Consider the following 21,883-nt stretch of genomic DNA (forward strand, 5'->3'; position numbering starts at 1 on the left):
CTGGTGCTATATTGGGAGCAACCTTAATCACAGCTGCAGGGAAATGAGATTACGGCAGGATGCGGCCGCTCTAAGCTGCTGCACTCGGTTCCCCTCACACGTGGCTGTTGCTCTCTTTTGCCTGTGTGTCACAGCGCCGGCCACTCTGCCAGCGCTGCTGAGTCAATCAGAAGGGTGCCCGATCAAGGGGGGACAATCAGCTGAGCAGCTGTGAACGGCAGTGTGGCAGTTCCCCTCCTCTGGTCCTTCTGCTCAGCCTGGGAGAAGAGCAGCTCCCTGAAGCGCTGCAAGGGAAAGACTTGCCCCATTCGGTCCTCGCCTGCTCTCAATTTAAAGCCTAATGAAGAGGTGGGCTGAGGTGATCTCTCTGCACTGCGAAGTGGAATAAGAACACAGCGCTGGGAGGGGCAGGAGATGGTGAGGAGCCCGAGCTCTCTGCTTCAGACCTGTTGCACCCTGCAGACCCTGCTCCAGTCCCAGCAGAGGCAATTAAAGCACAGGTTTCAGCAGGTCGCGACGACGCATGGAGCCATCCGTGGCAGCTAACAAACAAAGTCTGCAGACAGGCAGCCAAGAGCTAAATGCCTTGGGAGGAGGTAAACTGAGGCACCAGCGAAGGCATGGCACAGGGCCAGCTCAGAGGAGCCAGGGGAGCAGGAACTGACAGCATGCTTCACCTGACCCTTGAGGGATGTCCCCAGTGTGGGTGGCCCCACCAAGCAACCCCCAGAAAAGATGCGAGCAGTACATGTTGGGGTGCACTGGGCTTGGCCTTAGTTTGACAGAAATACCTTTAGCGCTTGTTGCTGGCCTGCAAGCCTTTCTGCCATTACTCATCGATTCACCTCCAGGGGATTAAGTAAATTAAGAAGTAAAACACCTACAATGTCCTCCATCTAACCCAAACACACTTGATTTTGTTTTGCCTGAAGTCTCCAGCCCCCTCTAGCTGCCCAGTCAATAACATTAAAGGCAGCAGCGATGCTCCCCAGGACCAGAGTCCTGCATCCCCTCAGGACTAAGCTACCAGAAAAAGCACAGCTCACTGTTCGCTCCGTCAGCTCCTGCCCTGCGTCACCTGCCCAGAACTGACCGAGGCCAGCAGGGTCACCGCTGCCCTTGCCTGTGTGTGAAAGCGAGGTGGGACACGCTGCCCTGGACTGCTGCGCCGGCAGGAGATGCAGCTTTGAGCCGGGCACGCTTCCGCTCTCAGGGCGTTGGGCAAGACGGGATCTGCCCTGCTGCTATGCGCCTGCACGTTTTTATGGCAGTGTTAACCTGCCTGGCTGCCCTTTGTCAGCCGATGCCCTGACATTACACCAGCACAGCCAGCGCATGTTGGGTCGGGAGCAGCCTCCTGGGGCATAACACCAGTAAGGGAAACATCGTGCTCCATAGGGTGGGACATAACCGCATGTGAGGAGCGCAATGCCTGCCAGTGCAGGGCATTGGACAAGCTGCTGGGATTGAGTTTCCCCAGAGGGCAGGCTGCCCCGTCACTGTTCATCTCCCAGGAGCATCTCATGCTGGCTGCTGTCAGAGAAGAGTGACGAGCAGAGACAGGCAGTGGGTCAGGCGCAGGGCAGCAGTCCCTCTCCTCATCTCTAGATCCCTTCTTGAATGCTTTTGTTTGGGCCACTGATCCAGCGGGCGAGGCGGGAGGGCTGCTGCTCCCTCCTAGGCTTCCTCAGAGACACCCCACTCAGAGGAGCAGATGCTTTGGGTCAGTCCGGTGGCAAGACATCCACCCACAGAGAGAAAGCATGAAGGAGCCAGATCCTACTGCATAACAAGATATAAATAAATAAAATATGCTTGAGGAAAAAAGGCCTGTGAAGGAAACAACAGTGCCAGGCAGCCGATGGGTTACTGCAAGGCGACAGCATCTGTTCCCTTGGATGACTGACAGCATCGCTGTATGTGTTAAGACACAAGATCCTTCCCTTCCTTGCTAGCCATACTCCCCAGAGGGGTGAGCTATTAAAGCCAGGTTCTGATCTGTCTCCCTGACATCGAGTGCCTCCCCCTTCTTTCACGGCTACAGTCTGCTGCTCTGATCTGCAGCATCACCACAGCTTCCAAGAGAGAACAGCCCAGCCTGAGCCAGCTCCGCTTGACATGGGGGACAAGGGACCGGCTGTTACCTCCTTCATGTGCCCCCTCAGGTTTGCATGCAGGAGATTTCTTAATGACCTCCTTGCCCTGTGATAACAGGCAGAGGTGACTGAATTTAGGTCAGCTCTTAACCTTTTTTTTTTTTTTTTTGTGCGGGAAAAATGATAGTGTCAAGGAGAGGCTGGCAGCGCTCAGCCAGGATCTAGTGATCCAGGAATGGAGAAGCAGCCATGTTACTTTGCCACCTGCTTGCAACATGCTGACGGAGCTACTGTTTCAGGCTCTCTGCAAATTCAGGGAGGCACTGATGCCTCAGTTCATAGATTCGATATGCTGTTTTGAAACAATGGAATAAGACATGCCTTTGCTTTATTAATGAGAAAATAAGACCAGGAAGGAATAGGAGGGTGCGTGTGGTGTTCTCTCATCTGTTGGTAACGCTAAAGCTGAAAACTCTGCGGTTAGGGGTATTTACCTATAGAAAATCAAAGCAGCGTGGAAGACAGGGAGTCCCAAGTACCAAAAATTGCTCACTTCCCATCATTTATGGTTGTTGGATCCATTACTCACCTAAGACCGTAACCTATAAGTGAGGGAAACCATGCAGAGCATTCGAAGTGAAGTCCAAAATGACCTTGTATCCGTCTAGCATGACTCAGGAAGACAAGGCAACACAGCAAGGTGTAGGAGGAAGATGAGTGACTCACCAAAGTTCTCCCCGCCCCAGATGTCCATGGCACTGTCGTACTTTCCCAGGTGGTTGAACCAGGCTTTGTCAATCACAAACAACCCCCCAGCAATGATGGGAGTCCTGCAGAATGGGTAAAGGAAGAGAGGACGCACTCTCAAACACTGCTGCAGCACCTGGATGCACAGAAGCAGCCCTTCCCTTTGCCTCCTCTGCCATCGTCACGACGTTACCTACGTATCTCTCCTTCTCACCAAACAAGGACAACACCCTTCAAAAAGCATATGAGCCTTTCTTTCAGCTGCCTTGGTATTTTGCTGTCAATCATAAATTGCCTGGCACTTAATGACTGGCTAATGCACCCGTCAGCACAACTCCTACAAGCCCAAAGTTCACAGCCCTGATTGTAGGCTTCAGCATCAAAAATGCACTTAGCGCTTGGGGGGTTATTCACTCAGACGGGCTTTTTGCCTGGAGCCAGCCTATTAAGAGCACCGTCCCACTGGGGAGGGGAAGGCAGAGCCAATTCAGAAGGGCTTTTTAAAAGCCATCGCGAGCTGTGTGATCTTTATTTCAAAACAGGGTTATTTTTCATTCTTTGGATTAACTACAAAAACTGCATAGAGAAGGTCCATGGAGGAGGGGAGGGGAGGGCAGACCCAGAAGATAGCTCGAGGAGACTCGCCATTTTCTGGCACAAGTCCTGCCTCCATTCAATTGCAGACAGTGTGGATGCCTCAGCGTAGGCTTAGGAGGAGCTGTGGTGACTGCTGTGCCCAGGCGAGTCTCCACAGTGCCCCACATGGCAGGACAACCAGGAACGCGAGCCTTCAGGAAGCCAGGGAGAGCTCCTGTTAGAAACAGCATCCTAAGGAGAAGCAGTGCTTTGCTCCCCTGTGAGCTTTCTGTGGCACTGAGCCTTCCCCAACACTTGGTCTCCTCCATGCCCCACACCCCAGCACTTCATGGCTGGGGAGGCAGACACCAGCGCTTGGCTTGCTGCCAGGAGAGTTCTTCAGCAGAACGAGGGACTCCCTCCATCCCACGGCGTGAGGACAGATGGCATCTCTCCTGTTCAGTTTTGCTATCTGTTTCTGAGGAGCCTTCAGCAAGATCCAGTAGAGCAGCACTGATCTGGAAAGGCTGGACTAGACACTACATTTTTATCAAGTGGGTTGAGGACACTGCGTTATTTTTCAGTGATAGCTGAGCTGTGAGAAGCCGGAGTCTAGACCAGTGGGCTTTTTCTCTAACCATAAAGAGCCTCTTTAGCACTACCAAAACACAAATAACCATAAATATACCCCTTCTACCTTTGTAGCACCCTCAGGCTTCAGTGTTGCGAGATGAAGCTGTACTGGAAAACCCAAGCTAGCCAGGAGCCCGCTATAGGTATTAGAAGTTCAGAGCTGTCCTGGAAGGAATATCACACTGCTCAGGTGCATGGTGACACAGATAAGGTCAGATGAGATACTCGGCCTGCCCCACATTCCTCAGCTCCCTCCTGCCCCCTCTTGACTTACTTAATAGGCTCGGTGGGATCAAGTCGTTTCGCTTTCTGCTCCGGGGAAAGCTGCTCCCATTTGAAATGCAGACTCCAGTCAAAACCTAAAACCAAAGAGAGAAGTACCATGGGAAATTAGAAATAGGGTATGGATTAGGAGGCAATGCAGGTTGCAAAGCTGTGTTTGATGGAGTATTTTCCCCACTTGCAAATGACTTAAGCCATGGAGATGCAGCTCTTGGGAGAAAGTCCAATGACTAATGTATTTTACTACTGCATACGAACAAGAAAGAACACATTGCATTACAACTGCAAAGTCAAGCCCTCCAAAGGCAGGAAAAGTCAGAATTAAAGCTGCTGCTGAAACCTCACTTTGTCCCCTTGTGCACAAAAATACACGCTCTGATGGATATTGCGTGCTACAAATAGCACAGGCATACTAATAAGTGCTACAGTCGCATCCTCCATTTGTTGCCTAGACATCCCGCATCTCCTCTTGTCAGCAGACTGGCTTTCAGTGCTGCCAAGGGTGGCTTTGACATGACCCTTCTTTCCTGCTTGACCGCCTTATCCACTGTAGCAAATGCCATTCCTCACGCCATGCTTACCTGTCTCTAAAATAGCCTGAAAACAGCCAGCGGGGAGCACTAAACAGTGCTAATGCGCTTTTTGCAAGATAGCAGGAGCCAGTGGGGCGGTGCAGAGCCACCAGCTCCTCAGGCTAGTGCATGCTCACACCACGGGATGGACATCCACAGGGCATGCACACGGCTTGGACTTACCTCCTCTGAGGTCCGAGGAAGCCGCCACATAGGCAAAAGTGTCCAAGTTGATGATGTCAATAACGGGGCTGACCACTCGGGTGGGATCCTGGAAAGCAGAAGTGAAACAACCCATGACTTCAGATCACACCATTCAAACTGCTCAAGGGATGCTCTGAACTCCTGGAGACACCAGGTGGCTTGAAATCTTGGTGTCATTCAGGTTTGTCAGGGACCAGTGCCCATCGCTGCCTCCTCCTCCTCAGCCATCACCTCAGTTCAACCAAGGAACTAATGGCAGCAGCACCAAGCGGCAGAGGCACTGACAGAAGCCTGGGAAGACAGGCGTCATCTCTCCAGGGAAAGAGGACCGTGTGCTGCTGGGCCGCTGAGCTGGCATCTCTCACCGGCTTTGGCTTCACCCGCAGTCTCTCCCTCCGCAGGCTGTGCGTGTGCTCGGCACCAAACTCAGCTGGAGGCAAAGCTCCATCTGCCTTTTGCAAATTCACCAGTGTATTCCCCTTACACCTCCCTTAAATACTTTTTACTGAATTTCAGAAGTCAGGCAGCAAACAGACAGAGGAAAAACACAGGCAGTCAAGCAGCTTAAATACAGCCATTTTCTAAATGTACAAACTATGAGGATACAGTTAGAGTTTTGCCAAAGGTGTGAAAGGGTTAAAAAAAGGACCTGAATTATTTTAAATAGTTCGTGGTGATTTAATTAACATCTTGTTATGGGCAAAGAGATTATACAAACAGTTATGAACAAAAATATCTACAGGAGGAAGAGACTCTGACAGCTTTGACTGGTCTCTTATCTCTCTTTTTCTTTTCAAAAATCCCAAACTCCAATTATAGCTCAAACTTCAAGCTTTTACCCTCACAGATCAAATTGTTTTTCACAGCCATGCAAAGGAAAGCATCTGAGCACACACAGGCTTGCTCTCTCACTCAGAAAAGACTTTGTTTTAGAAATTAGTCCCAACAAAGAAGTATTCAAATGCAGCTGTAGAAAGAAGCAACCAAAGGCCATGAGCGGGACCTGGACTAGAGCTCAGGTTTTCCAAATGAGCATAACAAATACTCGGTATTTCCATAAAAACATCAAGTCAGGAGTATTAACATGACTTTCTCAGAGTCAAACATCCGACTGAAAGAGCAAGGTCTGCTGCACCTACATACCACATGGAGACACTCAAGTCACGTCCAAGTGTGACACCTTTCAAACCCATCGCAGCTGCTGCACGGTGCCCACCAAACCCCCGCAGCTCGGTATACTCAAGCATCCTTTAGTTGCCTGAGGGTAGGGGAAAGGATTTAAGCAAAGCACCTGCTTTGCATACCAAACACTGCAGGGAAAGGATCGTATCTAGTCGTTTAAAACTTGCCCCTCGAGCATCTTACTGGTGAGCCCTTCTAATAGCCCACACTCATCCCCAGTTTCAATTCCACACCTACACTCATTGCACGGCACAACTTTCTGCAAGAAAATCCCCTTTCCCTCCTGGCTGAGCGCATTACTGCAGAGTGCTAGCAGCTTTCAGCAGTGCAGCCTCCTCCCTGCCTCACTTTCCCTCCCCTGTCACGGAGACATTTATATCCACTCTGCTTTCATGAAGGTCTCTCTGACCCTCAATAGAAAATCACGGCATGCTCAAGAGCACAGCGCTGTTGCTATGATTTATTTTGGGTTGAGCATCAGATCTTATTATAGGCAGCCTCACACTTCTGGTTTTTCGATACCCTCCCATGCCAGGGCGTGTTAAGACTAACAACACCCAAATCTTCAACCCTCTTTCACATGACATTCTCAAAAACCTGAGAATGCATTTCTCCAATACGCCTCTCAAACAAGCCAAATTATGGAACTAAATCAACAAGAAAAAAAGTCTGAAAATGGTCCCGAAGACAATGGATACGTTTCAACCTTGGAAAAGCACCTTGATTCCACCTTGTCTCCCAATCTCATAACAACCTTGTGATGGACAACAAAACAGGCCACGGTTGCTCCTGTGGCCCCACAGCAGCAGCAGGCAAGGCAAGAGGGCCAGGCTGCCCCCCACCTGTCTCCCCGTGCCCCAGAAGAGCATCAAACTTGGGGGGGGCAGATGCTTGGGCTGGAAGTGGTGGGGGTCACCATCCCAGTGCCATTTGCAAATTCAGTCTGGGGCGAGCTTGTTGAGTCATGCTGTATAAAAACACCTTGGGCTGGATAATTACATTTTTAGAAACGTTACTCAGTCGAAATGCACCATTAATGGCTTTAGAGATAATTTTTCCGTAAGTAAAACCAAGAGCCCGTGTGCCCACGCGCTCAGTCATACGCTCACAGACACGCCGCTGCAAAACACTCGCCAAGGGCTGGGACACGCACCCTCCTGGGGACAGGTCCGAGACCGACCCCCCCCAGCCTCCTCTTTTCCCCCAACACCCCTTCACTTGCTCTTAGACTTTCTAGTCCTGCTTGCTTCCAAATCCATAAGCCGTGCACATGCTGCCCACACCCAAAAGTAAGGGTGGGCCTGGAGGGGGGACACCGTCGGCTGCTAGGAAAGCTTGACGTGGGGCTTGAGGGGCACCTTCACGCAGGTGCGTGGTGGCCCACACGGGCTCCGGTGCTTCCCACCGCGGCAAGCTGCAGGAACAGCTGCTCTGGATAGGAAAATAAGAGAGAAGCGACGCATGGGGTGGCTGGTGGTGGTGAAAGAGCCAAGCGTGCTTCCAAGCACTCACCGCTCTTTTGCTTGAAACTTAAATCACAGTAGCTCAAAGCAGGCTGTTCCGAGGAGTAACACGGTAAGAAAACGCTCTTTCTAGGCGGCTAATCCTCACCGCGGCGGTCGGACAGGGAAGCCGGCTCTTTAGCACGGCCTGAAGGTGGCAGCAGTAACATTTCATACACTTCATTGATCAATATTTTAACCCTGGTGGAAAGGATGGGTACGGTGGGCCTGGGAAGAAGGTAACCGAGGGCCCATTGCCCTTGTCCTGCAGCTTTTGGGAGCAGTTAAAAAGCAAGCAAGTGGGACCCCAGTTGCTTTGCAAGTCCCTCAATGCTTCCCATAGCAGGTCTCCCTTGCTGCCTTCAGCGGGGCTGCAAGACACTGGGCAGGATGAGCGTGGCAAGAGCAGCAGCATGAGCTTACCAACCGCCAGAGAAAGATTTAACCCAGAAGAGCAAATAAAAAGAAGTTCACAGAGGTGACGTTTGCACGTGATGCTATACTCAGACCACTCTGCAGTGAAACTCCTATGGCGATGCCGCACGTAGCGTCCACATTCACCTGCCCCACGGGCACCGAGCGTGGGGCACGGTCCAGAGCTGTGTGGGAAAGCGGCCCTGCCTGCCCCCTTCCTGCCACCACTGCCGCCCTTCTCCTGCCAAAACACATCAAAAGCTCTGCCTGGGGAAGAGGCAATTCCTCTGGATATTCCTCACCGAAATACAGCAGGGCTTTGTCAGAGAACAAGGAATGCCTGCCTTAAAAAACACTCGGAGGAACAACCGATGCAGTAAAGTTTAGTGGCGAATCCCACCCCGGGGCAGGCCAGCTACGAGGCTCGAGTGGTGTTTCATAGTACGTGTTCTCGTAACTCCACCGGAGCTGCCATCAATAACTTGAAAAGGCTATTTTCATTATATTACCATTTATCAGCAGCGCTGCGGCCCAGCTTGGGCCCTCTCCAAGCGCTGGCTGTGCTGCCAGCGCCAGCAGCACCGACTGCCCTCACCCACCACGGAGGGACCTCACCTGGTGGCTGTGTCCCCCATCCCCATCATTGCTCTGCACATGGGATGCGCAGCCCAGCCAGCACAGCTATCACGTACAGAGGTGTAAAAGCAGGACGCCTTGCATTGTGAACACCAGCCAAGCAGGTTTCTCCACCACCCACCGCCTTGGCTTCCCCTTGCTCCTCAGCTGCCCTTACTTCAACATAATTCAGTAGTTTTAAAATTACCAAGTAATAAATACTAGCAATCAGGAAACAGAGGTGTAGCAAGGGTGGGGGAATGAGGCACAGCAAAGGGAAAGGACCACGTGTCTGCGTCGGAGCTGAAGGTTTCATCCCCTGCACCATGCCAGCGGGTCACCAGCACAGCTCCCTGACTCAAGGGACAAGGTGCCGGGAGCCTCCGTGAGCACGTCTGGCGAGAGGGTTGCCGCCGGCAAAAGGCGAATGTCATTGTCTGCTCCAAAATCAGCAGAATTTAAATCCTATTAAATCAATTTATTAGAGCTTAATTTGCATGAAATTAAATTCGGCCCCTATTCAAGGAGCCGTCACTCCCTTAAATCATCAGCACTGAGCATTTTACATGAGCCTAATTAAAAACTCTGCTGGAGCACTGCCCACATATTCCCCTTCCACCACTCAACCTGTGCTTGCCAGTTAGAGCCCCACTGCCCCTGGAGACACCTCGTCCCACCCACCCACACGCTCTCCCAGTCATGGAGACAACCCCACCTGGCTGCTTGGTGGAGGAAGACCAGCAAAAGTCCCTTTCCACCCCAAAAGCTCATCGCTTTCTTACTTGGATGCCTGCATGCAGATGGCTACGGTTGGGTGGTCATGCCCATTGAGAGGGAAGAGGAGGGGGACATCAGCGATGCATCCGCCGAGGGTGGTCCTGGTCTCTCAGGAGCACTCACCTCTTTGATCCTCTGCAGCAGAGGGAGCAGCCAGTCCTTATTCACCTCACAGTGACTGTCGAGAAAGGTCAGGACTCCTGCTTGTGCCACATCTGCCCCTCGGATTCGGGACCGGATCAGACCTGTTCAGGGACACACCACGTCAGCTGCCACCCAGACGGCTGGGCAATGTCCCCATGCTCCTCCAGCACACTCTCCTGCACTCGCGCATCTCCTGGGTTTTGACCCATCTAAATCCCATGGCTCAGGTTCACTGCCTCCTTCCCGGTGCTGCAAGGCACGCCAATCATTTCCCAAGGTCACCAAAGCAAATAAATGGCTTCGCCAAGATTAATGATTTATGGCATTTATGCCAATCCTTAATTTGCACAATTATTTCTGCTGTCACTTTCTGGGGCAAAATACGACTCAAAATGCTTTCGTAACCCCCCGCAGGTAATAAATCTAACATAGATATAAGTCAGTGGGGAATGAGCCAGGGGAGCCAAGGGTGGGTTTTCTGTAGGAAAACACCTATTTAGACAGGAGTCAAAGGGCTTTCCAATGCCCCTCTTGCCTGTGGCCGATGCTCAAGTAAATCACAACATGAGACAGGAGATGGTCTGCTGGCAAACAGGAGGACACGCAGATTGCCCAAGGGGAGTAGAGCTTCTTGGTGAAGGAGAAACAGTGGTAATATGAGGGGAGACAGGAACAGATAAAGAGCGGCAGAAGGGTTTCAGGGAGCAGCTACACATCAGGTCCATGCAGAAGGTCACTGATTCCATATTAAAACTCCGTAGCGGAAAGGGGCCCAGGAAGAGCCTCTGAGCAGAAGGGAGAGGGACAGGAGAACGAAGCCTGGAGCAACCCAGTGTTTGCCGAGGTCACGTCCTGCAATGCAGGTTGTCCCTGTATCTCTCTCTGCGACTTATAAGATCTTGTGGATCAGCATCGTCTGCTATATCCACCCCAGCCCTCTCCAAAGCCTAGCAGGTCCTGAGGAACGCGGCTTCAGTGATGCATTAAGTGAGGTAAGCCCTCCAGGCTGGGTTCCCAAATCCCAACTGCTTTATAGAGTACCAACACCTCCAGGTCCATCCACTGCTAGGGTATGTGTACCCCAATAACACAGGAGAGAAGGGCGAGAAGGAGGCGTAGACCTATGGAGACCTCCCCTACCGTCCTGCCAACACAGATATGTCTCTTACAGCCACAGGTACCACTCAGACACCAAACTTGCGGAGCTGAAACCCTCTGCAGAAAGAATCCACAGACAAACCCTCTCTGCTCCGCAGTCTCCCCAACCTGATACGCACCTGGACTCGTGCCTTTGATTTTCAGCATGAAAAAACTTCTTTGTTTTTCGTTTTCCTAATACTGCAAAGCAGAACTTGAAAGCACCCATTCAGACTATGGGGAGCTGGAAAATGTCTCGAAAGGTTGCGAGCAGCAGCCCAGTAGGACATACGTTCATCCTCCATATAGCCCTCCTTAATCATTCAAATATAATTAATTAATCTAAAAAAAAAGAAATTCCACAGAAGCAGCAGGAGCAGATCTCCTCTCTTTCATTAGAGCAAACATCTTTGAAAATAAGACCTGGGGCTTTGTTTTGCCTGTTCTAATTTTCTGGCTAATAAGCTACAGCTGAGCCTCATTGGATATCTTAATAGTCCCATCTTTTTCAGCACGAGAGAGGGGGATCCATTTCAAATCCCAGGCCTTTATCACGTCTCCTTTTATCAGGGCACTCGTCCCCAGGAACTGCTGACCTCCCGTGTTGCCCACTCCACTGAGGTGCCCCAGGCTCCGTCACTCTCATGCTTCCCGAAATCCGGGTTTCCCACCTGAGTGGTGGGCAGGCAGCTCTTACCTTCTCGCCGTCCGTTCCGCAAGCACTTCACCTTGGGGAGCTTGCCCAACAAGCGGCAGTCGTCAGCTTGGGAAACACAAAGGGAGGACATGTCACCCTCTGCCCTCCTGGCGGCTCCCGCAGCAAAAATGGTCCCAGGGGAAACTGGGAGCAGGGAGAGGACCCTGTTGTGGACTGGCTGATGGTTTGTCAGGCTGATGGCACTGCTGGGGCACAACAGTCTTGTCCCTCAGCTCATGCAGCATAAATCAGGACTGGCAGAGCAGCAGTTTTCACAGAGCTAGTGTAAACCCAGCAGATTTACACCGAGAACAGCTGAATTACACTGTAAAGTCAGGGTAGAAGAGCTGTGGTTGGGATCAGAGTCAGAGTTTTTGCACATTAACGCAAATGACTATTTTTGGTAGCCGCAAAGCAACACATAAGCTGTTTGATGCCTGTCTGCCTGGTGGGGCAGGAGCCTCCTGAGGTGGCCTGCAAGCCCTGAGTGAGGAGAAAGGGATGGTCAGAGCACCCCGTGGAGCAGCTGGGGGCTCCTCATACCCTGGGCGGCAGCAGCTCCGTGGGGCAGAGAGGCCCCGCAGCCACCCACACCCCAGCTAGGGAGGTCCTGCGATCACACACGCAGATGCTGCCATTGCTCTTGCCCCAGTGCTGCCCGCATTCCTCCTCATCGGGATTTCTCCCAGCGAGAGCTGGGTCCAGAGGCAGGTACACCCAGCACAGCCCCTGCTACCTCTGCACACCCACGCCGTGACCTCCACAACCCCCTTCTCACCTCTCTGCCTCTTCTTCCTCGGCACCATGGCCGCGTGTGCCCCGTCCCCTCCATCCACCCCCTGCACCTCCCAGCGCTTTCATCCCTTCCAGCAATATTTGTTGACAAAAGACATTGCCATACCCATACCCCTGACAACTCCGGTACGGAGCTGCATTGCTCTGCTCACACCAGGGGAGCAGAAGTGGCAGGGGCTGGCTACGGGACCTAGGATGGAGAACTGTGCCCAGTTCTTGGAGTACTGTGTCCAGTTCTGGGCTCCCCGGTTCAAGAAGGACAGGGAACTGCTGGAGAGGGTGCAGCAAAGGGCTACCAAGATGATTAGGGGACTGGAATGTCTCTCTTATGAAGAGATCGGGATTTGAGGGATTTGGGTCTCTTCGGTCTGGAAAAAAGACGGCTGAGGGGGGATCTTATCAATGCTTACAAATACTTAAAGGGTGGGTGTCAGGAGGATGGGGCCAGGCTCTTTTCAGTGGTGCCCAGCGACAGGAGAAGAGGTAACGGGCACAAACTTGAGCATAGGAAGTTCCACCTAAACATGAGGAGGAACTTCTTTACCCTGAGGGTGGCAGAGCCCTGGCACAGGCTGCCCAGAGAGGTGGTGGAGTCTCCGTCTCTGGAGACATTCCAAACCCGCCTGGACACGTTCCTGTGCAACCTGCTCTGGGTGACCCTGCTCTGGCAGGGGGTTGGACTAGATGACCTCCAGAGATCCCTTCCAACCCCTGCCATTCTGTGATTTGCTCAGAAGAGCGGGAACCCGCCTGCAGAACAACTGCATCCCAGTGAATAAGAGGTGAGCGGGCAAATAGAGGTGAGAAACGAGACACAAGCGGGCACGAGATAAAAGCACCAATTGCTTGGGGTGGGCTGCAGGGAGAAAACTGACCATCTGTGTACAGCGTATGATGCAAATACATCTATTTTATGTAAATGCATGCAGAATAGATGCCAGCAGGCTCAGACTATCACAGGAAAGAAGATGTAAGACAGCTGAGAAGCACTGGTTTTGAGTAGCTGAGGGGCTACACGGGGAAACAGGCTCCCCCCTGGTGCCCTGGGATGAGTTTAAACCCAGCCCTGCTCCTCCTCCCCAGGTCGTGCCACTGGGCACGCTGCGACAGAGGAGCCGCATTTCTACAAACCTGTCTCCTTTCAGGAAGGCAAGCACTTTGTCTGTTTAGCCAAATATCGGGCATTTACTTCCTCCACCCTTCAAAAAGCCTGCTCGGCTGTACGCCAGGGCAGCTCAAATCCATGCACCTCCTCCTTTCCTCCGCTGCAGCCGTTCTGCCGGTCCCCAGGCTTGCCTAGCCTGGCCCCCCACACACTGGTGTCACTCCAAAGCTCGCCGGAATCACTGCAACCCCTTCCCCTGGCTGCAGTGACTCCCCGGGGAGGCATCAATGCCGAGAAGTGGGTCTCATGTGAAATCTGTCGCTAATGCTCTCTGAGGCATTGCCTATTTATAACATCCAAGAGCAAAGCGTAAATCCGTTTTTTTCTTTTAAACCTCTCTGTTTTCTCGTTTCCTAGTAAGTGGCTACATTTTGCAGCTCCTTGAAACGTAAGCGCCACGGACCGTTCAGCCTAGGTGTATTTTATCATCCTATTTATGCCTGAGACAGTTTTTTTGAGCATTTACTCTCAGCCCCTGGATGTTCCGCTCACCCATCTCACCAGGCAAGGTCTTTAGCTGGGGTAGTTCCCTGGGAGCCCCTGGGGTTTCAGATACCAACTTCTGATGGAGACTGGACCTACTGATTTCACTATTAACTGGGAGAGAATGGCAGGAGAACGTGGGTCTGTCTGTGGTGTACAGCACTATTTACAGTGCATCTCATAAATGGGCAAACCATGTGGGAAATCCTCTTTACATGGGTGAAAAAAAGAATCGGTCAAGAGTTGCTGGCCACCTACATAAACATATGCAGAACATATGCATCCATTAGGAGGGTCAGACTATCAGTATCCTGTGCAATTCCAGTGGCGTCAACCCAGAATTGCCCCTGGCTGCAGCTGAAAGCCAGATCAAACATACTACGGCTGCAGCAGGATAGAAGCGGGTGAGGATTGGATTCATGTCTGCTGGGCGTAAAAATGATTTGCTATGCACTTTTCTTGTATTATTTTCAAAAAAAGAGGTTTGATCATTTGGAATTTGAATTTTCCACGCGGTGATGCAAACCTGGCACAGCAGGGCTTGCTATTCCGCACCTACAGAGCTTTAAATTTCACCTTGACAAACTCTTCCCCCTTCTCTGCGTAAATCCCAGTCTCTCACAGACTCTTTCGGTTTGGCCCCTCACTTTTAACATAGAAAGGGTCACTTACGATCATCACTGAAGTCATCCACTAGTATGATTTCATGGACGAGGTGCACTGGGGTGCGGTTCAGCACGCTAAAGAACGAAGAGAGAAAATCCATGACAGTGCTTGACCAACTCAACAACCCAGCAAATGGGGTGGGAAAGCCTAGGAACCGATCCCTGCCAAAGCACAGAAGACCAGGCTTGGATTTCCAGAAAGGATATACTAGATGAGACCCGGAAACCACCACCACCATCCCCCCCGTAACCTACAGTGCCCGGCTATCAGGTCCCTGTAGCCTGATCTAAGAGCTGAGCACCTGGCATTCCTGGGAAATAGCTGAGATTCGCCCTTACCACCTTTGTGAACAAAAGCAGGGCGCTACATAAAGCCAGGAGAAACGGGCTTTTCAGCAACATGCACATCGCACCGAGTCTCCTTGGGGCTTACAGCTCTGCTGCCATCACCCCACCACCACTCCCAGGGCTAATGATATGGTGTCCGCCGACAGCAGGGCCAACACAGAGAAAATTACCCAGCTCAAACCCATCTTTACAGAGCTCACAACCGTGGCAGCACAACTGTTTTTATCCGTGAGTTGATTGCGCTTCGGAGACTGCCGAGAGGATAAGAGCAGGGTTGGAGCCTGCCTATTTAATGAAAGAGAGAGGCCGGAGGATGCGGTTCACCGCTCCCTCCAGGTGAGCAGACACTGTGAAACGTGGCTGAAAGCTACAATCTTCCCTTAATTGTGCCACCGAGGTTTTTTTTATTATTAGTATTTAAAAAGTCTAGACCTTTTCTTCCCCTTTCTCGCACAGCACAGAGGGTCAGCAGAATTACACATGCGCAAAATCCTGCCCCATCAAATCCTTCACCCATCAAAGGGTCAAGGCCGACTTCTTGAAGCAGAAACCCCAGGGCATCCCAAAAATCCCCTAAGGGCTTCAATAATGCCAGTTGAGTGTGTGGAATAATTACTAAAATGGCCAAAAATACAGCATTGTTCACACATTAAGGAAAGGTATAAAATCAAAAAGCTTCTAAGGTAGAATACAGCCGCAGCTGGCATGTGAAGAATTCAACACCTGCGATTCCCTGTACAATATTGCTTGTGAAGCTACATGGGGGATGGAACGGAATGTGACCTTCCGTGGCCCTGCCCTGTGATGTACAGCAGATATGGGAACAAGATGGTATTATGGAAGCGATAAGCCGGCTATTTGCTACCCTGAGCCAACGTTTTGTCACATTTTGATGAAATGCTGTCCTTTGTGCAAACTTTGCTCACTACAATGTCATTATAATACCAAAACACACCTCCATCCCAAAGGCTACCCGCCTCCAAGGTGCGACCACTCCTCCTTGAGTCTGCACCCTGAGTGTTTCGCAAACTATACCTTTAAATGTGAAGCCAGAGAATTTTACACCAATCATAATAAAAGTATTTATGACTAAAGTCACTCAAACTCCACCTTGAAGGTAAAAAATAGTATAAAAATAGCCCAAGAAAGGGGAGATATCAGGGAAGACACCATCGTGAACAAGTCAAGGAGGGCTCCATCACAGACTGCCTTTGACTTCCAGGACCAGTCGACGGGCTGAGCCTTTCTTCCCCCCCATAGGGATGCCTTTGGGTAAGACTTAGACTATACCGGGTGCTTCCTCAGGGAACTTAGAAATTTCTCTAGAGAATCTTTCCTACATTTATAGCCAGGCTATATTGTTTATAACTTTGTCATGCGTTTTGTATATTTAACAATACTTTTATTCGCACGTGCTTTGCAGACAGTGTATTTATCACCGGCAATCATAAGAACCTATATATCTGTTGCTTAAATAAACCATGCTGTTTAAGTAGCTAGTCGTTTCGGTTTCTCATTGAACACAAAGACTCGAGAGCGGCCGTGCTAGTTCATGAGCATGACTAGACGGAAGGTGCAGTCCACTATTAGTGTATCCAAATATATTAAACGCAACTGGACTGACAGTGGTGAATTGGGCATCACTCAGAATTTAAACCTAGCCGCACGTAGCCTCCCACCTCGGTGAGGAGTGTCAGAACGCAAGGGGGTTTATTTTCTGCCAAAACTGCTTTGCCCCTTTCACGCAACGGAGTGGCACCGGCCATTCCAGAATTTAAACTCCTTTGCCTTCATCCTGAGCGTGGTTCCTTTTTCAAACAGGATTAAAAAGCCCCCCAAATTTCACACCTGAGTCTGCTTTCTGGTCTGGGTTAGGAAAAACCTTCAACTGCTGGCATAAGAGGACAGACACCCCTTGAAGCCCCTGACACCTCCAGATCCTTAACAATCTCAGTCTCCCAGAGCTCTGGCAAAAAGCCCGGAAGTCCGGAAAACCATGTCACTGACCCAGACGCCAGTCAAGAGGGCTCTGAAGGGCAGGATCCCAGGGGGACCCAGGTTCCTGGAAGCCAACAGTGCAGCTGGCAGGAACCCAAGAAGGTCTCACAGCATCACCCTTGGATATCTGAGGACATTCAGCCAAAGGGCTGCCTTTCTCTGGCGAAAGCTTCTTGGTGAAAAACCACAAGCCCATCCCACCCAGGAAGGCTTGGAGTATCTATGCCTATTGCCAGGTACCTGCTGCCTGCACTGGTGTACCCCCACCCGACCAGGTGCTGGAATTAAAACCCTCTGGAGAGAGAAAGAGTCGAGCCGGATTTTTTTGGAAGGAGAATGGGACATCCCAAGACAGATGCTGGAAATGGATCCTCCTGAAAAAAGGCGGGGTGTGCGTGTGTGTGCCTGTGTGTTATCTCAGACCGCAGTGGGTAAGGCTGGCATGTCCCTTGTGGAGCTCCTCACCATCGCTTCCAAGCCCAGAATTATTTTCCCTGGAAACACAACCCCAGCCTCCTCCAGTTTCAGGATTTTGGCAAAAGCCATGATTCCCTCCCTACTTCAAGGTGCTTTGCATGTTAAGGTTGGGCTGGGGAGAAGAAAGCCTCCCCCCCACCCTAAGCAACAGTTATAGCGGGAGCCCTACCAGCCAGGAGCTGCTGTGGCCACCGTGGCATCGCTAAGGCTTGCACCAGGCAGGGTTAGACACCACCACCTCGCCAATGCCTGCAGCCTGCACAAAGTATTAGAAAAAGTGGCTCAATGCCCCTCCTCCCGCTGGGGCACACAGAGCAATTTAGATGTGCTGTTCCCACCTGTCAAGTATTTTTAATTATTATTATTAATAGGTTTGTTATTTTTAAAAAATCCCCGTATGCGAGAGCTGAGTTCAGCAAATTACCGCAGCTGAGAGTCAGTACAGGGAGACTGGAGAGCAATATCACGCTCAGTGGAATATTTAACAAGCGCTGATTGCCTGGAAACCTAACTTGGTGAAACCTGCAGGAAAGAAACAGACTTGTAAAAAAGCCAGCAAAATAAATAAATAACCTGCTGAGAGCAGGAGAGGAGGAGACAGCGGGCAAGCTGAATATTCAACGCCCGCCTCCGCCCAGTCTCCCCTATAGATCCGCCTGCCAGAAGTGCAATGTGGGGCTTAACTCTACAGGAAGGGGGTCCAAAGGGGCTGATTCTGCTTTTGCTGATACCAGGAAGAATAACTCAACCAAAACCGCGGCACTGGGCGGTAGACTCAGACCTGGGCTCATAGCGGTACTTGGTGACTTGGAGGAATTCTCCCCCAGGGCACTTCTTATGAAAGAAAATCCAGCGTGGACCTTTTTCAAGGCTCTGGGTTGGGAAGATGTGCAGGCTAACATCACATCTGGCCTGCTACAGGTCAAGGCTCAGGTACAGGCTCCTGTTTTTCCCAGGTCAAGCCATTTGCTGACAACTCTGTGCCTTGACTTGCCACCCCGTAAATCAGGGAAGATGTCCCCTGAATGCCAACGATGGCCATCTGTGGGATGCAGAGGGCAGACCAGAGCAAGGGGGAAAAAGTCAGCGCACAGGCTGAGGAAGGAGGGACCTCTCCAAGGCTTGCCCCAGCTCCACGAACCATCATCCTTCCATGGGGTTAATGACAGACATCACCATGGGAGATGCAGCATCCCCCAGCACCGTCACAGCCCTCTCCCATCACTTCCCTTGTGGGACTTGCCCACATCGTGACACTGTCCCAAATCCCTAGTGATCAAAGCCCTGGTGAGGGTGGTCCAAAGGCTGGGTCTAGCACAGCTCCAAGGGACGTGGGTCCACTGATGTGAGCAGGCTTTGAGCTCATTACTGCTCTTGCGAATCCATACACAGACACCTGCAAGCCCCAAAACTGCCACCACTTGATGTGGGCACAAAGAGATCCGCAGCAAAGGCTGCAACGCTGCGGACACAGCCCGCTTCCCACCGCAGCCAACAGCAAGCATGACGGCTTTTCCACAAAGCCAAACTCATGTCTCCAAAGCATTTTCTACCCGTGCTCTATCGATCACATGATAACACACCCCAGCCGCTGGAAACACGGAGGATGATAAACACCCCTCCTGCGGCGCTTCTCGGGGAGGACAGGAAACAGGCACCGAATACGGCACGTTTTCAGTGTTACGAGGATAATTTTTTTTTTCAGTTAAGACTATAAAAGCACTTTTAAAAATTCAAAGACAGCTTTTCTATTACTTGTGCCTTTGCTCAGCTTTGATTTATTTTTTTTTATACTTTCTTTTCTTTCTTTATGTGTGTGTGTGGCTTTTTTTCCTTTTATAGGGATAAAATCAGAAGACAATTAATATTATAGGGCTTTGAAGTCCCTCTGTGATTTACAGAATTTTTTCCCTGGAATCAAAGATAGGTAGATATACTGCAGTGATGGGCATATTTTAACAAATCAAAACAGCTTTTAAGTTCTGTGGAGCCAGAGACCACAAGACTTTCTCCCTTAAATCACCAAAAGACCTGGTACCATCAAAACGAAAACTCATGCCTCTAGTCCAGAAAGCGCTTATGCTTATTCAACCCCATAAAACCAGATTTGCTGCTGCATTATCTTGAAAAGTTAATGCTGAAATATTCTTTGTTTTGATGGATTTAGCAGATGTTATGCAGATGAAACCACGGAGAATTTCACCTTAAATTTTCATCACATGGTCCTTCTTTTATCCTCCTCAACAATTTGTTGGGATCCTTTTCTACCTACCCAGAGGTAAGCACCGGATCCAATTTAATCTCCAAATAAATACCAGTGCAAAAGTCACCCTGACATGTAAGCCACGGAAAATGTTTGCAGGGAGGAGTTCAGATCTTCTGACCAAAGGTCGGTTTTTGGTCATCACCCAGAAGAACAGTTGCTGTAGGGAGGTGACTGTTGACATCGACGCTCAGGAGCTCATGGACCCGCTAATTCTCTCCATGGCAACATACTGGAACTTGTCAGGGGTAAAAAATACTAAAACCACAATACTTTGGGAGTATAATAAATTGTCGAAAGGGCCGAGGGTCACAATTATCAAAATCAGACCAAGAGCACGGAGAGAAAATGCCCGCCAAAATGAACTGCTTCAACAACCCAAAATGGCTAATTATGTAGGAAGAGAGGCATCACACCAAGAATAACCATAATGAGCTTTGATTACACTGCGGCTTTCGCATTTTATTCTTTCAAATACCCACCAAGCTCTTTGAAATTCAAGAGTTCTCTCATGTTAACATCAAAAGGTAAAAGCGCATGGAGGGCTGTGTACTTAGTCACCGTGAGAGATGATTAGCAAATTAAAAAAAAAAAAAAAAAAAAAAGTCCTGGGTTTAAGCAAAAAGAAGAAAGAAAAAAATAGTCGGCACAAAGTGCTAATTATACAGTTTCTGCACAACACCTGGCTTGTTTTTGCTTCTTTAATCAGGCTTGTTTCAGTTATGGCACAGGCTCTGTATGGTGCCACCGCTGCCTAAGGAAGGCGGTGCGTGGCTTTTGTCATCTCCCTGCCCCAGATGTGTCTGGATGCAGACAAGGCAGCGGCACGAGGGGAAGGTGCGAGGTGCTGGCTTGTCCAGGATGTCACTTCTCTCACTTACCAGCGCTAGAAAATTAAAGCCATGATATTCTCCTCGCTAATTAATGATTTAAATATTTGATGTTGCCTTCACAGCGTTCGCGTTAGGACTTTTGCCAAAGGATGTATTTTGGTTTGTCAGCGAGAGGTAAATAATTAAGTCTCCTTATTTCTGTGTTCTGAGCTCCCCAGCTGCAAGTCTGAAGAATAAACAAATGACGACCACTCGGTAGATGAAACAAGACTCTCCTGCCCTCTGCCCGGCAGGTTGCCGGCACAACAGCCTCCTCTCCTGCCCAGCCTGCAGCAGCGCTGACCGCCTGCCAAGCTCCCAAAATCAACTTGCTGGAGAAAGTCACAGCGTGATGGCCTCTGATGGTCTGGGAGCAGAGCATCACCCCAGGCTGCCTGCAGTTCTGCCCCCCAGGATGGCTGCATCTCAGCACGTGAGCCTGCTGATGCCTCCAGAGGAAGGATGGGAGGGAAAGAGGATGATCTTCTCATAAGCAAGGCATGAAGTAGATCCCCCTAACCACAGCGGCGGGGGATCCCCTAACACAATGGGGAGGCACTATCATCCATGGCTGTTGAAAGCCCCGGCACCCAGCCTGGCCCCGGGTGACGGGGAGCACATCTTTCCTGGCCACGCTGCTCCTTCCCCTCCAGTGACTGCTATGGCCTGGGGGACATTCTCAAGCTCTCCCTCAGGAGGAGCTGGGTAGCTAGAGCTGGGCAATGAGATGGATTCCCTTCCTAAATCCAGGTTAGCACAGGATGGAAAGGGAGACAAGAAGAAATTGTGGTTTTTTTTTTTAAAAATGCCTCTGTATTGCTTATTCTCTCCCTTGCTCCCGCCTTCCTTCCTTGGCTTTACTCACGCAGTCCCATCCCCATACTGTTGGAGACTCTCACGATCTGTAATGCACTGAGCCTTGGAGCTTGAAATACGTGAAAACGAACCATGGGAGGGATAAGAAACTTGACCAAGGTCATTCAAAAAGTGAGTAGCAGAAACAACAACCCAATGGCACTTCCTCACCGTCTGCACAGTAAAAAAAAATCTCAAGAGCTACTTTGCTATTCACCATAGAATTGTAGAATCATAGAATGTGTTGGGTTGGAAGGGACCTTTAAAGGTCATCTAGTCCAACCCCCCTGCAGGAAGCATCCATCTCCTTCTTTCTGGCCTCTTCTCCCCTTTCCTATTTCTCTTTCTTATGACACCCCGTCCCTACTACATGGACATGTTCGT

The 21,883-nt window shown here is 50.5% G+C and overlaps 1 protein-coding gene across 5 annotated transcripts in view; it reads right to left on the reverse strand.

Moving 5' to 3' along the window:
• The window catches only part of GALNT14 (polypeptide N-acetylgalactosaminyltransferase 14), a 104,132-nt gene that overhangs the window by 16,759 nt on the left and 65,490 nt on the right, over window positions 1-21,883 (reverse strand). For all 5 annotated transcript variants that reach the window (XM_054196842.1, XM_054196840.1, XM_054196837.1 and 2 more), the window contains 6 exons: window positions 14,694-14,761; window positions 11,579-11,644; window positions 9,724-9,845; window positions 5,090-5,177; window positions 4,327-4,411; window positions 2,823-2,926 (listed from right to left, as the gene is read on the reverse strand). In XM_054196842.1, coding sequence (XP_054052817.1) covers window positions 2,823-2,926; window positions 4,327-4,411; window positions 5,090-5,177; window positions 9,724-9,845; window positions 11,579-11,644; window positions 14,694-14,761 — 533 coding nt within the window. The remainder of the gene's footprint in view (window positions 1-2,822; window positions 2,927-4,326; window positions 4,412-5,089; window positions 5,178-9,723; window positions 9,846-11,578; window positions 11,645-14,693; window positions 14,762-21,883) is intronic.

The sequence above is a fragment of the Rissa tridactyla genome, chromosome 3 (assembly GCF_028500815.1).
Source record: "Rissa tridactyla isolate bRisTri1 chromosome 3, bRisTri1.patW.cur.20221130, whole genome shotgun sequence".
Taxonomy (NCBI): Eukaryota; Metazoa; Chordata; class Aves; order Charadriiformes; family Laridae; genus Rissa; species Rissa tridactyla.